The sequence below is a fragment of the Myotis brandtii genome, unplaced genomic scaffold (genome assembly GCF_000412655.1).
Source record: "Myotis brandtii unplaced genomic scaffold, ASM41265v1 scaffold235, whole genome shotgun sequence".
NCBI lineage: Eukaryota > Metazoa > Chordata > Mammalia > Chiroptera > Vespertilionidae > Myotis > Myotis brandtii.
In genome coordinates, this window is record NW_005358857.1 from 90835 (window position 1) to 106912 (window position 16078).

The 16078-nt window shown below is 59.8% G+C and overlaps 1 protein-coding gene across 5 annotated transcripts in view; it reads left to right on the forward strand.

The window, feature by feature from the left end:
- Positions 1 to 16078, forward strand: part of PTPRF (protein tyrosine phosphatase, receptor type, F) — an 80522-nt gene that overhangs the window by 46328 nt on the left and 18116 nt on the right. For 3 of the 5 annotated variants that reach the window (XM_014540021.1, XM_005866604.2, XM_005866607.2), the window contains 9 exons: positions 2685 to 2954; positions 4475 to 5056; positions 5326 to 5462; positions 5899 to 6043; positions 9580 to 9885; positions 10503 to 10696; positions 13663 to 13689; positions 15050 to 15167; positions 15245 to 15823. In XM_014540021.1, coding sequence (XP_014395507.1) covers positions 2685 to 2954; positions 4475 to 5056; positions 5326 to 5462; positions 5899 to 6043; positions 9580 to 9885; positions 10503 to 10696; positions 13663 to 13689; positions 15050 to 15167; positions 15245 to 15823 — 2358 coding nt within the window. The remainder of the gene's footprint in view (positions 1 to 2684; positions 2955 to 4474; positions 5057 to 5325; positions 5463 to 5898; positions 6044 to 9579; positions 9886 to 10502; positions 10697 to 13662; positions 13690 to 15049; positions 15168 to 15244; positions 15824 to 16078) is intronic. The other 2 variants (XM_005866608.2, XM_014540022.1) reach the window with 2 other exon arrangements.

Sequence of the window (16078 nt, forward strand, 5' to 3'; positions counted from 1 at the left end):
CGAGGTATGCACCCTTGACTGGCGAGGGCCGAGGCTCTAACCACTGAGAAAGCCAGCTGGGGCTAACATCAGCCTTAAGCCAGTCCCCTTGTCTGTAATTGGAAGGTGATAGCCATGGAAACCTTTGGCACATGGCAGGTGCTCCAGAGCGGTTTTCCTTCCCTGAAATGCATGAGCGAGGAAGAGATGAGGCAGCCTCTTGCTGAGAGTAGAGAAGATTTGGTCAGTTAAAACTGCCCCCTGTGCTGTGCTGGACCCTCTATAAGCATCGGCCTGGTCTGCACATAGACCTGCCTGCGCCTCTGCTCCCTGGCCTGCTCCTCAGGCCTAGCTCCAGAGGGCAAGGGGTGCCCGCACCACCAGCTGCCCACTGCTCCTTTCCATGCCTCCTGACCTCACCTTTATGCCATCTCTGGAGCGTGCGCAAAGGGAGCTGGGTCGTGGCTTCCTCTTGCCAGACAAGCTCCAGGGTCCGCCTGTTCTCTGCCACACAGACCTGCTCTTCCTGCGACCTGCTGCTGTCATTTGGTGTAGACTCCCAGCTTTAGGACAGATGGCAGAAACCCACTTATATGAGCTTAATCAAAACAAGGAAACTCGCTAGCCTTACCAGACAGAAAAATGTAGAAGTAGATTTGGCGTCAGGCAGGACTGGATCCAGGCATTGAACGTTTGGGTGGGCATTTGCCTGCCTTGTCTCTTAGCTCTGCTCCCCTCCGTTAGTTCACAAGCAGGTCCTCTCATCCTGTGAAAGATGGTCCCCGGTTCCCTAAGCGTAGCCACCACAGTAGAGAAGGAAGTTCGCTCTTCTAATCATTTTTGCAAAAGTCTAAAGGCTGCATGTTGTTAGCCAGGTCTGGGTCACATGCCCCATATGGCAAGAACGGGTTGGTTCCCCTGAAGGAAATGAGGATGCCAGTTCTAGAAGGTAGAATGGTATATGTCTATGAGACATGCTGAGACCCCAGTGAGCCTGGGGGCACAGGGAAATGAGCAAGCCCGTGACATTGGTCATTCCCGGCCCGCTCAGGTGACTGGCAGTGTTTCTGTTCTGTCTGGAGGCCTCAGAGTGAGGTGGTGTAGATGGAGGTGAGGCCGGGGCTGGGTAAGGTAGGGTTCTGTTAATCTGGGCTGAGGAGTCATTGGGGACCCATGCAGGAGTTTTTTAACGGGGAAGTGATGTGAGCAGATTTGTGCCAACTGTTGGTTGGGAGGGCCAATTATGGGAGGGGGCCTGGGGGACGACAAGGCAGGAGAACAATGAGGAACCCGAGGCAGCAATCCAGGGAGAGATGGTGGTGGCTTAGACCTTGGGATACCAGTTGCCGGGGATTTGGAGAGAAATTAGCGGGTCTGAAAGATATTTTAGGCGGCAATAGGGCACGGTGATCTACTTACTGGGTATCTGGTCCCCGGGCCGCAGCTTGACCCTGTGCAGGGAAGTCAGAGGTTGGACCGGGTGGTCTCTGCATTTGTTTCCAGCTCTGATTCTGTGGCTCTAGGCTGTGCAAGCAGCAGAGCCTGAAACCCATAGTGGAGGTGCTCCTGGTGGGGCACCATGGTCTTGCATGCCCGGGCTCCCCAGCAAGGGTCCCCTGAGACCCGCACTCTCATTGGTGCCCTCTGGTCATTTAGCCTTGCTGCCTGCCTTCTCCAGCCCTGTCTGCAGGGGTGCCCAGGAAGGACACACCCTAGCCTCTGCCACCAGCTGCATGACCCGTCTGCGTGCCAAGCATGCCTGCCCATGGCTAGGTCTTGCCTGCCTTCCCCCTCTGCATGTTCCGAATGTCTGTGCCAGGCTTGCCGTTTGGGGGCGGGGAGGTCACTGGGCTGCACCTTGGACTGAGAAGCTCAGAGCAGCTTCTGATCTGCGGAGCCCAAGGCTGGAGGTTGTGGCCAGACACAGCCACCCTCCCCCTTGAGGTCCTGTTCATTGGCGTGGAAAGCCGTCTGCCCGGCACCCTCATCATGTTACTGCCATCATCATGCCCATCCTGCCCGTGGACCACGTCCCTGGCCCTACCCAACCCTTTGCCCCTGCCCGGGCCCTCCTGAGGGGCAGCCCCTCCCATTGGGTTCCTCGGCTGTGCCTTGAGCATGGCTGAGGTCCCAGCAGGTGGCATGCCACTACCTTCGTCTCTTCCCCTTGGGCTTGGAGGTAGAGGCAGTGACTCCAGAGAAGGTGGCCGTGTCACTCCCAGACTGCCCCTCTGCCCTGCTCCAGCCATGCTCCAGGCCCTCTACCTTAGGGTGCCTGGACTTCTCTCACTAGTGCCCCACTCGCCCCTCTGGAGACCCTTGGTGGGGGGGCGGGGGTCAGGAGCAGGTAGGGGCCCGCACTGGAAGGTGACCTGGATTGTGGCCTTGAGTAGACCTGGCCTTTGCGCTGAGTCCCTGTATGGCCCTGGGCAGATGGACACTTCTGGGCCTCAGTTTCCTAGGCTGTAAAATGAGAGCTTGGTTGCGGAATCTCTCGTGTTCCAGACAGTCCCTGAGTGTAGGTGCTGCTTCTAGCCTGAAAGTGGGGTGGGAGGTGGTAAGCCAGGGCCCAGGGACTCCGCCCCTCCTATCTCTGAGGTGGGATTGGCTCTGACAAGAGGGGCTGCCTGGATGAGGGGCCCCTGCCCTTCCATCCTCCTGCGTCTCCTGCCCAGCCTGTGAGCGCCTCTCTCCTCCTCCCGCAGTGCGCCGTGTGGCTCCTCGTTTCTCCATCCCTCCCACTAGCCAGGAGGTGATGCCGGGCGGCAGCGTGAACCTGACGTGCGTCGCAGTTGGCGCACCCATGCCCTACGTGAAGTGGATGATGGGGGCCGAGGAACTCACCAAGGAAGACGAGATGCCAGTTGGCCGCAACGTGCTCGAGCTCAACAATGTCGTGCGTTCCGCCAACTACACCTGTGTGGCCATCTCCTCGCTGGGTATGATTGAGGCCGTGGCCCAGGTCACAGTGAAAGGTGAGTGCCAGGGTGCACGGCTGCTGTGGGGCCAGGCCAGGCCAAGTCATTGCTCTCTCCGGGGTGCATCGGCCCTGGGGTCCTCCTGGCCCTCAATAGTGGAGGGAGGGGTTTTTGTTAATAGTCTTAATAATAATGGCTAACCGGTCCTGAGTCCTGAGGGCAGACGCCAGGCTGGGAAGTACAGATTACATTATTCAGTCTCAGTGTCACCCTGGGGGGTAGATACTCTCATCATCCCCTTTGACAAGTGAAGAAACGGAGATGCAGGGTCCACAGAGTAATAATGGAGCAGCCACTTGAACCCTGGGAGGTCTGACTCCACAGCACGCCCTTCTAACCCTGCGAAGGGCCAGACTTGGGTTTCCCAGCCTCTCAGCAAGAAGGATGTGAAGTAAGATAAATATCCAAGGAGGATGTTGGCTCCCGGGAGCCCTGGAACAGGCTCTCATGTATAACAGACCCCTCGGCACGCCCGGCCTCCACTCTGCCCCTCTGGTCCTCCCCCTCCCTTCTGCAGCTTGAGTGATCCGTGTAGCATGTACAGCAGGATCGTGCCGCTCCCTTTGAAGAAAGGGAGAAAGCCTTCCAGTGTCTCCCCATGGCTTTTAGGATGAAGACCAGGGATCCCCACTGCAGCCTCCTCGCTGCTGCCCACCCCATGCCGATGCTCCGGGCTCCTCATCCAGCCCTGGCTGTCGCTGGCTCCATCTTGCTCCCTGGGTCTTAGCTCTGTGAGACCTTCCCTGGTCACCCCATCTAAGGAGATTCCCTGGATTTTTTCCCCATCAAGCACCTTGCTCTCTCCTGTCCTTGCACATACCAGAGTCATCCTCAACGTGTTGATTGCGGCTCTCGAACTGGAACTTAAACTCCATGAAAGCAGGGACCTGTCTGTGTGACACGTGCCCTTGGCCCTAGCCTAGTGCCTGACACACCATAATAATTTGTTGAATGTTGATGGTGGACCTGGAACTTCTCTATCTTTAATGTCATCCAAGTCACTGGGCCTGTGGGGCCAACAGCCCATCACTCTTTCTAAAGCCCAGGGCTACTCCCTGAGGAAAGATCTCCCCCTCCCCAGCCTGTTACACACAGGGACCAACAGGTGAGCCCAGGCCAGCTGCAGAAGCAGGTCCCTACCCCCCAGCCTGTGTGCCTCCCATCTGCATGGGACCCTGGGTCTGATTGTCAGAGGAGTCACAGGGGCTGATGGAATGGGACCCGCGCAGGCAATGTCAGATCTGGGTCTGATTGTCAGAGGAGTCACAGGGGCTGATGGGAGGATCCAGGGAGTCCCAGAAGTGACGCGCCTCGACACCAGAGGACCCAAGGCCCCTGGAGGCACTGACGGCACCATCCCCACTGGGTGCCCTCCGAGGTCACGGCAGACATTCCAGGCCGTTCTTCAGGGTGGGCTGTGGGGGTCAACTACACTTTGGTTCGATGACCCCCAAGAGCAGGGTTGGCCCCTGAGGTCATGACCTCAGGTAACCCTGAACCTCCCACTTTGTCCCCAGCTTTGCCGAACCCTCCAATTGACCTTATGGTGACAGAGACAACGGCCACCAGCGTCACCCTCACCTGGGACTCTGGGAACTCGGAGCCCGTGTCCTACTATGGCATTCAATACCGTGCATCGGGCACGGAGGGCCCCTTCCAGGAGGTGGACGGTGTGGCCACTACTCGCTACAGCATTGGCGGCCTCAGCCCTTTTTCAGAATACGCTTTCCGTGTGCTGGCGGTGAACAGCATCGGGCGAGGGCCACCGAGTGAAGCAGTGCGGGCGCGGACGGGAGAGCAGGCGCCCTCCAGCCCGCCGCGCCGTGTGCAGGCGCGCATGCTGAGTGCCAGCACCATGCTGGTGCAGTGGGAGCCGCCTGAGGAGCCCAATGGCCTCGTGCGGGGGTACCGCGTCTACTACACTCCTGACTCCCGCCGCCCCCTGAGCGCCTGGCATAAGCACAACACAGACGAGGGGCTCCTCACCACTGTGGGCAGCCTGCTGCCTGGCATCACCTACAGCCTGCGCGTACTGGCCTTCACCGCTGTGGGCGATGGCCCCCCCAGCCCCACCATCCAGGTCAAGACACAGCAAGGAGGTAGGTGGGGCAGCATGCTGGCTGGAAGGCTCTGGCAGAGCAAGGGTCGGGGGTGGGGGGGGGGCAAGGCTGTGGTGGCACCTCCTTCCACAGACTGTGTACTTGGGGTTCAGGGAGGATGAGGGCCTGTATTCCACACATGCATGGTCCCTTGGAATGCAGGATAAGGGTGTGGGGGGTACAGATCTGCCTTCCCCTGCTCCTTCCCCGGGTGCCCTGCCCTCGGGGGGACCAGTGAGGCTGATGGTGCCTGGCATGGGGTGTTGCAGTGCCTGCCCAGCCCACGGACTTCCAGGCCGAGGTGGAGTCCGACACCAGGATCCAGCTCTCATGGCTGCTGCCCCCGCAGGAGCGGATCATCAAGTATGAGCTGGTGTACTGGGCAGCAGAGGATGAAGGCCAGCAGGTGAGCGCCTCGCAAGGACAGGAGGAGGGAGAAGGGCTTCTGGTCCCTGGGGGGCTGTGGTGGGCTTACCCGGGCAGGCCTTTCTAGATTTGTGTAACCCCTGGGGTCCTCCTTGGGGCTCTGTGGCTTATGAGGCCTTTATGGTTCTTAGTCTTTGTCACCCTGTGCTGGGGGCAAAGTCATTAGGTCTGTCCTTGAGTGTCCCGGGCTGTGTGGCTCACGTGACACGGGCAGAGCCCTAAGTTTCCCCTGGGGCTACATGTCCCAGGTGTTCCCCTGCCCACGTGGCCCTTGTGTGGTCCAGGTGGCCATGTGGCATGGAGCCAGCACCGGAGCCACACTGGCTCCAGAGGGGTCAGCTGCACCCATGTTGGGGAACAGCCTCTGAGTGACCTTGGAGGTCAGAGCGGTCAGTGAGTGCTCCCTGCTCTTCCAGCACAAGGTGACCTTCGATCCTACCTCCTCCTACACCCTAGAGGACTTGAAGCCCGACACGCTGTACCACTTCCAGCTGGCCGCCCGTTCTGAGATGGGGTTGGGCGTCTTCACCCCCACCATTGAGGCCCGCACGGCACAGTCCAGTAAGTGTCCTCTGAGACTGCTGCGTGCTGCAGCTGGGCTGGGACACACACACACACACACCCTCCCCCTTGACCAGGCAGGCGGTCAGGTCAGCTGGGCCCTGGACTGGACTCTGGTCTGGGCTTCATAGAGAGGGACAGGTAAGTGCCCTCTAGTCTGTGTCCAGGCGGCTACTGCACTCATTGATTTCTGCCTGACTTCTGCCCCTACCACGCCCCCTCACCCCACCCAGGTAAGTTCTGTGTCTGTGACTCATCTCCTTCCTCCACCCGCCTCTGCGTTGGTCACACCAGCTGGCTAGGCAGTCCTCAGTGGTGGGACCACTACACTCGCTGTGGCCAGACCAGCCATCTCCCTCCCTGTATCCCCACATTTCATCTCCTCCTCACCCATATTCCCGCCCTCACGCCCCCACCATGAGTATGTGTGGGCCATGCAGTCATGCCAAGCCAATTGCACACAGGGCACACCTGTAAGAATGGGACCACGTGACTGAGCGTGTCCATGTGCCTGCACTGCGATCACGCGGCCATCTATGTGGAACCAACCGCGAGGCTGTTTGTGATAACTTTGTGGCGTGTGTATTGCTGTACTCCCGCATGAGTGCGACTGATTCCGTGAGTGTGCGTGTTACCACATCTGACCACCTGACCGCAGTCCTGCAGGTGTGTGTCAGTGAGTCTGTGCCCCTGTGATTGGGTCTGTAAAGCTGTTCTTAGGATTGGGACCCAGCAAGTGTGTCTCTGGGTATCTGACCCCTGACCCTGTCTGTGGGTCTCTGCAGCTCTCCTGATGACACACCATGGGACCACGGCTGTCTGGTCACGTGGCCACAGCAGGCCACTGTCCACAGGCTCTGGGTGATGGCAGTGCTGTGGGTATGTGGCTGGATGGGACCGTGGCATTGGGACAGGAAGCGTGTGTGATAACCTTAAAGCACGGCAGCATCTGTGAGAGGTCCATGTCACAGCGACTACTCAAATGTGCCAGAGATGCCAGGGAGCCACGTGTGACGTGATGCTCATGGATTCGTTCCACAAGCACCTCTTGTGCTCCTGCTGGGCGCCAGGCCCCATACACAGTGCAGGTCTGGCAACACGACCCTGGCACAGCCTCTGCCCACGGGAATCCTAGTCTGCTGTTAAACCTGCAATTATCCAAATGAGCTTTTAATTACATTTGCGTAAAGTGCTGTGGAGGAGACAGACAGTGGAGAGATGGTGGGACGGGAAGAACCTCATCTGGTCTACGGGTTCAGGGAGGGCTCCCTGGGGTGACACAAGCCCTCGGGCAGGGGGTCAGCAGGTGCCAGGGCCTGAAGGAGGTTGGTGTTTGGTTGTGGTCAGGGGCAAGCAGCAGGCCAACGTGGCTGGAGCAGCAGCCAGACCACGGGGACAGGAGACAGGTGGGAGTGCTGGCTGACGGGCTGCTGCATGCGAACGCGTAGAGTTGCCTGACAGGCTGCCAGGGACCAGTGAGGAGGCTGTGCGGCTCTTGGCAAAAGACGGCGGCTCAGGTGAGGCGTTGGCAGTGGCTGTGCGGGCTGTCTGGGATGCTGACTGGCCAGGATCTGGTGATGGATGAGTCTGGGGGCTGAGTGGGAAACGTCAGGTGAAGCCTCTGTTTCTGATGTATAGACCTGGGAGAGGGTGGGAGCTCTCCTGAGGGTAGGCAGTGGGACAGAGCAAGCACTCAAGCTCCAGATAATATTCTCCATCCGCTTGGCAGGCTGCGGAGCCCGGGTGGAGATGGAGGGCCCTGAGGAGGACGGCCGGAGGTGGGAGGAGGTCCAAGAGGGGGTGTTGGAGGTGGAAGGAGAGAGTTTCAAGAAGCAGGCCAGGTGTTGCTGCTGAGAGGTCAGGACCAGAGGAACGGGGAGGGATGGGTCTGGAAGAGAATTTTGGTAGTTTGAGGGACTGACGCCGATTGGATTTCACAAGGCAAGACGGGCGGTAAGGACAGAGACGGAAAGATCAGACGTCGATGTTTAGTTGGGAGGAAGGGGACCCCTGTAGCTGGTGGGACATGGGGCTGAGGACGGGGCCTCTCTTTTCTGATGGGGAAGTCTTAAGCATATTTAAATGCTGCTGGAGGGGAAAGGGGAATGGGAGGCCCCGGAGGGGCAGGGGCAGAGCCCAGGTGCTGGGAGTGATTGGCTTCCGGCAGGAAGGGGAGGAAAGGAGAGAATGCAGTTTGTTGGTGGATGTGGCAGCAAGAGGTGGATGGAGCTGCTTTGGGGAAGCTGGTTTTCTCTGCGGAGTAGGAGAGAGGGTCAGATGCTGAGGGAGGGGGGTCATGGGAGCCGGAGGTTTGAGGAGCATGGAGGAGGTTGAAACTACTCTGTGTCACATGGCAGAGTGAGGTGGACAGGAAACAGGCTGTCAGGCAGCGTGGAGGGCCCAGGCGAGGCCATGGGGATGGGATCAGAGGACGCCACCCTGACTGGCCAGTTGGCTTTCCCGCCCAGTGCCTCCAGAGAAGGTGGAGAGTTGGGTTTATTCAGAGCTCAGGGGCAGGCCGGGCAGGAGCCTGGGGCAGGAAGGGGGCGAGGGAGTTGGAGTGTTGGTAAGACGGAGGACTTCAGTGTTCAGGCTGAATGCTAAGGACAGTAAGGATGGCAGTCGATGGGCAGAGGTCTCCAGGAGGTACAGAGCAGGCACAGTGCTGGGGGCCTTGAGCAGCTGGGCTGGGAAAGAGGTGAGGCCTGCGAGGGAGCGTTGGAGCCACGGTTTGGGAGGTAGGGCTGTTCCCGGTCACAGCATTATCCAGGGCATGAGCACGGCAGTGCTGGGGAGGAGCAAGCCTTGGAGTGCGGAGGCTGTGAAGTCACGTGGGCAGGGGTGGTGGCAGCACCTGAGATACAAGAAGCCCATGGGGTGGCAGCAGTCCTGAGTGGGAATAGGGTCTGGAAGTGTCACTGGGAGCAAGGAAGGCACCGACCTGCCTCCTGACCCCCAAGGGGAGCCCATTGAGAGAGCACCTTTCTCAGGTACTTTATCTCCAAACTACCCGGGGCCATTGGCCTCCTTTGCATCTGGCCTCCCGTCTTTGTCACCTGTGGCTCCGGCACAGACCCCTGTCCAGGCAGGCACAGGCCAGGGGCATCCTGTTCCAGAAGAGAAGAGCTGTGTGCAGTTGTGTGCTCGGGGTGGGGGTGGCATGGCCCCATGCTTGTGTGTGCCTGATGCCGTGTGTGTTTTGGGCTAGACACCATATGTGTGAGGCACTGTGTGAGAGACACCATATGTATGTGTGGGAGATACCGTTTGTGTGTGTGTGTGTGTGTGTGTGTGTGTGTGTGTGAGAGAGAGAGAGAGAGAGAGAGAGAGAGAGAGACAGCTGGCGTGCACATGCCTATGGTCCAGGGGTAGCCAGGCTGCCTGGCAGTAGTGGCTGTAGTCTGCTTGGGGGGCCCTCGGATAGCCATTGCCCCTCAGGGAATGACCTTCCTGGGTGAGTTCCCCTCCTCTGTGACTTGTCACCGTGCCTGTGACCCCCCTCCATCTGCCTGCTTCCCCCCATTTGTCTTCCCCAGCCCCCTCCGCCCCTCCCCAGAAGGTGACCTGTGTGAGCACGGGCTCCACCACAGTCCGGGTAAGTTGGGTCCCACCGCCGGCCGACAGCCGCAACGGTGTTATCACCCAATACTCGGTGGCCTACGAGGCGGTGGACGGCGAGGACCGCCGGCGGCAGGTGGTGAACGGCATCAGCCGCGAACACTCCAGCTGGGACCTGGTGGGCCTGGAGAAGTGGACGGAGTACCGGGTGTGGGTGCGGGCGCACACGGACGTGGGCCCCGGCCCCGAGAGCAGCCCGGTGCTGGTGCGCACCAACGAGGACGGTAGGCAGCGACACCGGGGGACGGGCGGGAGGGAGGCCTGCAGCCGGGGCCTTTGTCTCTCACGGGCCCAGGACTCCTCTTCCTGGTGTAGGCTTAATGGCCAAAACCGGGGAGATGTAGCTTATGGGATAGCCTGTTACGGGATAGCCTATGCCCAAATCCCAGCCTTCGGGGCTATTTCCAGGGCAGCCAGAGCCTTAAAAGGCTAAGATGGAAGAAGTAGCTCCCCTCCTCTCAGATTTGAGAGATGAGGACCAGGAAGATGGGTGCCAGAGACACTCAAAACACAATCAGGGAGACTCCACCTGGCCTGGACATTGGCATGGTATGGGGCCCAGGAGGAGATACAACAGGCTGTGCTGACTTTGGGGTCATCAAAGACCTCTCCCCAAGTGAGGTAGCCCTGAGCCAGAGGGGTCACAGGGTCCTGGGTTCTCCCCACTGCCCGGCAGAGGGAGCCCTCCGTGTTCCTCTCCATGACAGGCGGTCTAAGGAAGCTTTATCAGGGCCTCTCCTGGGGCAGTGGGGTGCAAGGGCAAGGCCCTGGGGTGTGCTGTGCCCACCCGAGCCAGGACCCATACCTCCAGGACTGACTTCCTTGTCTCCCTGACCCCCAGTGCCCAGTGGGCCACCACGGAAGGTGGAGGTGGAGCCGCTGAACTCCACCGCCGTGCACGTCTCCTGGAAGCTGCCGGTCCCCAGCAAGCAGCACGGCCAGATCCGAGGCTACCAGGTCACCTATGTGCGGCTGGAGAATGGCGAGCCCCGTGGCCCACCCATCATCCAGGACGTCATGCTGGCTGAGGCCCAGGTACGCCCCTGGGAGATGGTGGGGTGGGAGGGTGGGCGAGACCAACACGCCGGCTTCCTCTCTGGAGCCCAGGTTTACTCCCTCTCCTGCTCCCAGAGGGACGGTGCCACTGAGACCAGGAGGTTAGGGCTAGGTTCCAGAAATAGGCCCTGCCAGCCCCCTCCGCCCTGTGCCAGTCCTGGCCTGGCAGTCACCTCTGTGGCTCAGCCCCCAGCACCAGCTCTGTCTTCACAGACCCAGGCCTCCGTTGTCACTGCTACCTGGGCTTCCGCCCCTCCAAGTCCTCCTGTGAACCTTCGCTGTCACATTAGGCAAGGCTTTCGAGATATACCTTCCTCCTAGACAGTGCTGAGCTGGCCAGCTACTGCTCCCACAAGGGCCGGGAAAGCCCTCCTGGGCAGTCTTCTCCCCCAGCTTGGCCCGTGGCCATTGCCGCGTTCTGTGAATGGCCAAGCTGGGATGTTCATCTGTGCCAGGCCCCCAGGAGGATGGCTCAGTCCCTTATGCTTACTCTCAAGAGCTGGGCCTGCCAGCAAGCCTCACATCTCCCTCTGTATTCTGTCCTGGGGGCTGATGATTCTGCCCCTGAGCTGGGGGTGAGGTCCCTGGGGTATCCTCAGCACTGGGTTGCTGTTCAGATGAAGAACCTGGGGTCCTGGGAGGTGGTGTGATGGTCCAGAATTCCCAGTAAGTAGGTGGCTGAGCTTGGATAAGAAGCCAAGTCTCTGGAGTCCTGGGGAAAGGGCTGTGATTGCTATTGCAAGCCCCCTCCCAACATATTCTGCTGAAAAGACCTAACATCTGGCGTGGTGTGCTCTCAGCGTCTTCCCATCTAGAATCTGGGCCTTCAGGGAGCCAGCCCTCAGGAAAAGAGCCCCGATTCCCTCCAGAACCATGCACCCTCCCCTTCCAGCTTCCCACCCTACCTGGGCTGGGATCGGAGGTGCAAGCACTTGCCCTGCTCTGTGCTTACTGGCGGTCTCACCCACATAGACAGGGGCCCTCATGCCTCCCGCTGGGCTCAGCCCTCTGAACAAGATTCCTTTTTCCCCAGGAGATACCCTCTTCCTCCCCTCAGCCTGTCGGGTGCTCAGAGAACAAGGGGGTGGAGGAGGCAGGCATGTGTACCCGCCGCATTCCTGGGGCAGGTTGAGGGCTCCTCCTGGAGCCTCAGCGGACACACCCACCCAGAAACATCCCGGGAATGGGCTCTCTCCAGCCCCTCCCGCCCTAGGGGCCGGCACACAGCTGCAGCCAGTGGGGTTCTGGAGAAGCCTCTTTGGGTGCCCCCTTCTGGTCCGAGGTGGTTTAAAGGGAGCTGGGCTGTAGGAGGGGGGACATTGCCCTCTTGGCCTCAATCATCCTGTGACCTGGGTGGGGGTGGGGGGTTAAGCATGAGCTCAGGCTCCAGGGAAGCCCCCGTGGGACTGGGTCATTCTGCTCTGAGCCAGTAGGAGAGCAGATGGGGCCTGGTCCCCAGTCTGGCCACAGGGCCCAGCTGTCCCCTGAGTGGTCTGTCAAGGACACCACAGCCTGTCCTTTACTCAGCGGTACCATCTGCGAGGCTCAGGGCCCCCATCCATTCTGAAAGAACCATGGGGTATGTGCCCCCGAGAGTGTGTAGCCAGACCAGGCTGCTTCTGTGTATGTCTCAGGTTTGTCTCTGTTCCTCATGGTCTCTGACTATACAACCTCCCTGTGTCCTGTCCCTTTCTCGTGGTCTCTCTCCTTTGTATCCGTTTCTCCCTCTCACTGTGCTTCTGTCTGTTTCATTCTCTTCTCTCTCCTTTCCTCTGATCCCTTCCTGTTCTCCTTCCTCGTTATTTTGCTCCACTTGCTTTGTATTTCCCTTCCTCTCTCTCACTCTGCCTCCAACGCAGGAGAGGTGCCCCGGGAGAACCTCCCTGCCCAGGCCTGCCTTGCACGGTGCATGCCTCCCATCAGGCAGGGAGCCTAGAGCAGAGGTGGGCCCAGCCATGGCTGGTAGGGGTCTGCCAGTGGCCTCCCCCCATATCCTGTCCCACTCTCCTTGCAAGGCCTTTCCAGCAGAGCTTCCCAGGACAGAAGGAACTGGGCACAGTGCGCAGAGGCCAGACCAGCACTGTGAGGATGGCTGGGCTGGAGGACCCGTGGTACCTCCCTCTTGGAGATGTCACAGACCGTTTCCCTGCGCTGTGCTGTGCTGTGCTGTGCACCTGCCAATCCCCAGCACTCCAGTGCCATAGGATTGCAGAATAGAGACGTTACTTCCTCCACCTGTCCAGCCTAACACCTACTGCATCATGAACTAAAGAAGAATGCACCAAGAAATAGCAACACTGCAGCCCTGACGCATGCCTCCCTACCTTGATGAGATCTTAGGCATCCCAGGGAGGAACAGGGGTCTGAGTGCCTCCCCCGTGCCTGTGGGGCAGGGCCCGGGCTCTGAGTTTGGCATTCACACCTCTGTCACCTTGCTGTCCGGCCTGCCCCGGGCTCCACCCCCAGCCATGGTGCAGCTCTCAGCGTCCCCAGGACAGTCCTCCTGCCTCGGATGACTGTATAATCTGTTGTCCCAACCGGGATACTTTTGAAGGTAAAAGGATACTTTTGCGAGTCAGTAATCATACCATGGCGACAAGCGTAGGCCAAGCCTGTCCCGGGCAAACCAGGTTGTGCAGTCACCCTCCCTGCTCATCCCGTGGTGTCTTCCCTCCCCGCTGCCTGAGCTGTCCTGCCCACCCCCATGTCGGGCGGCCTGGCCCTCAAAGAACCTTCAGGTGCGCTCTCTGATCCCTCAGTATGACACACGCAGTTGGGCTCATGAGGCAGGGGCTGGGATCTTCAGGTGGAGAGTTGTTTTGGGGTGCTGCCCTCATGGGCACGTCTGAGGCCCATGTCCTCCATCTGCCCTCCCTGGGCCAGACTCTCTCCAGGCCAAAGTCTTTCACATCCTGTCTCCCTTTCTCTCCCTCTCCCGCGGTCAGTGGCAGCCAGAGGAGTCCGAGGACTATGTAAGTAACAGGTGTGCGAATGCGGGCGAAACCTGGGTCAGGCTGGGCTCTTGGGTCACTCCCTCTCTTCCGCCTTTCCTCCCAGCCTGAGCCGCCAAGATCCACAGGGCACCAGCCACATCTGGAGAAAATAGGCATCTAGACAGGAGCCCCGAGCTGAGCCGCCATTGGCCTTGCCTCTAATCCTTTCTTCTCGCCTGTTGAGCAGCAATTTCAGGCCAATGTTTGTGATTGACCAGGGCCTGGCCACTGCTCTGGCCAGACGGGGATGGAGTTAAATCCAATCCTGATTGTTAGGCCTTATTGATCCCTGGAATGAAAAGTCACCTGCTCTGGGCGCAGGCTGGGAGGGGGATCCGGGGAGCCCGGTTCCATCATCGGTGCATTCTGGAGTCCCGGCCCTGGGAGACCCTCCAGCTGGGGCAGGAGGGGGCCTGCAGGGGTTTGGTGGTGGCTGCAGTGACCCATCCGAGGCTCAGAGCTGGAGGGACACCAGGGCTGGTGGTGACAGCTCTGTTCCCAGTGCACGTTGGTCCCTCCCTTTTCCCTCTGTGTGGCGTGGCTTGGTCTCCCATGGTTTCTCAACATGTCTGAAAATGATGCCGTGGCTGGACAAGGGCACATGGGCAGGGCCTGCCGAGGCAGGGAGGACAGTGCCTTGGCTGACTTCTCAGGCATCATTGGACTGATGGGTCGAAAATGATGCCTTGGCTGGACAAGGGCATATGGGCAGGGCCTGCCGAGCCAGGGAGGACAGTGCCTTCCTTGGCTGACTTCTCAGGCATCATTGGACTGATGGGTTAGTGCATTCCCCAGTGTGGGGGTTCCCTGTCCTTGTCTCTCCTCCCTGTCTCAGGAGGCATTGCAGGGCATAAGGTGTTTGTGGAGCCAGTGCCTCGATGGGGGTCAGATTGGGGTCCTGACTTGATCCTGCAGGGTGGTACTTTGGCCCATTCCTCTACCTTGCTCTGTGGGTGTGCATGGGTGTGTGTGCCAGGAGCCATGCAAGGTGCTGTGTGCGTGCGAGGCCCTGTGTGTCATGTGTGCACAGACCTCACGAGGTGTTATTCACGGTACAATGGAGTGAAAGAACAGTGTGGCCCTTTGTTCTTGTCTGAAAGGAAGAACGAGCTGTCTGCCCCAGGCGTGCGGATCCTGGGACGGGCAGGGTCCTCCTGGGCACACATCCCACCTGCCTGGTCCCGCCTCTAGCAGAGGCCAGCATTGCACAGCACCCTCCCAGGACCTCTGGCCCTCTGAGCCTGGGGACGCCCCACCGGCTAAGAGCCTGAGGTGGCTGACCTGGTCTGGCCTCTCCTTGATCTCCTGTGATGGGCATGGGCTCCTCCTCCTCCCTTAGGAAACCACCATCAGCGGCCTGACCCCCGAGACCACCTACTCCATTACTGTCGCTGCCTACACCACCAAAGGAGACGGTGCCCGAAGCAAGCCCAAAATTGTCATGACGACGGGGGCAGGTGAGTAAGGGGTCCTGGACAGCTGAGGGAGGGGTTGCGAGGAGGGCAGTGCCAGAGCCCAGTGCGTGGTTGTTCAGTCCCAGGCCGGCCCACCATGATGGTCAGCACCACAGCCATGAACACTGCCCTGCTCCAGTGGAACCCACCCAAGGAGCTGCCTGGCGAGCTGCTGGGCTACCGGCTGCAGTACTACCGGGCTGACGAGACAAGGCCCAACACCATAGATTTTGGCAAGGATGACCAGCACTTTACGGTCACTGGCCTGCACAAGGGGGCCACCTACATCTTTCGGCTTGCCGCCAAGAACCGGGCCGGCCTAGGTGAGGAGTTCAAGAAGGAGATCATGACCCCCGAGGACGTGCCCAGCGGCTTCCCACAAAACCTGCACGTGATAGGGCTGACTACCTCCTCCACGGAACTGGCCTGGGACCCCCCAGTGCTGGCGGAACAGAACGGGCACATCACCAGCTACACCGTGGTTTACCACGACATCAACAGCCAGCAGGAGCTGCAGAACACCACTGCCGACACGCGCCTGACTCTCTCCGGCCTCAAGCCAGACACCACTTACGACATCAAGGTCCGCGCACATACCAGCAAAGGCGCCGGCCCACTCAGCCCCAGCATCCAGTCCCGGACCATGCCCATGGAGCAAGGTGTGTGCTGCGGGCACGTAGCTGCTCCTGGGGAACTCTGCTGCTTTTGACCCACTGACTTCTGGCCACTGATCCACCGGCCTCTGCTCTGTGACCCTCCAGTCTCTCATGGCCATGACCACTAACCTCTAGCAGATGGGCACTGCATTCTCCGTGTGTGACCTCTGACCTCTGCTGTCTTGACCTCCTGACCTCTGCTGTGTGACTGTCCAGTCTCTTGTGACCTTGACCCACTGATCTCTCTTGACTGTATCA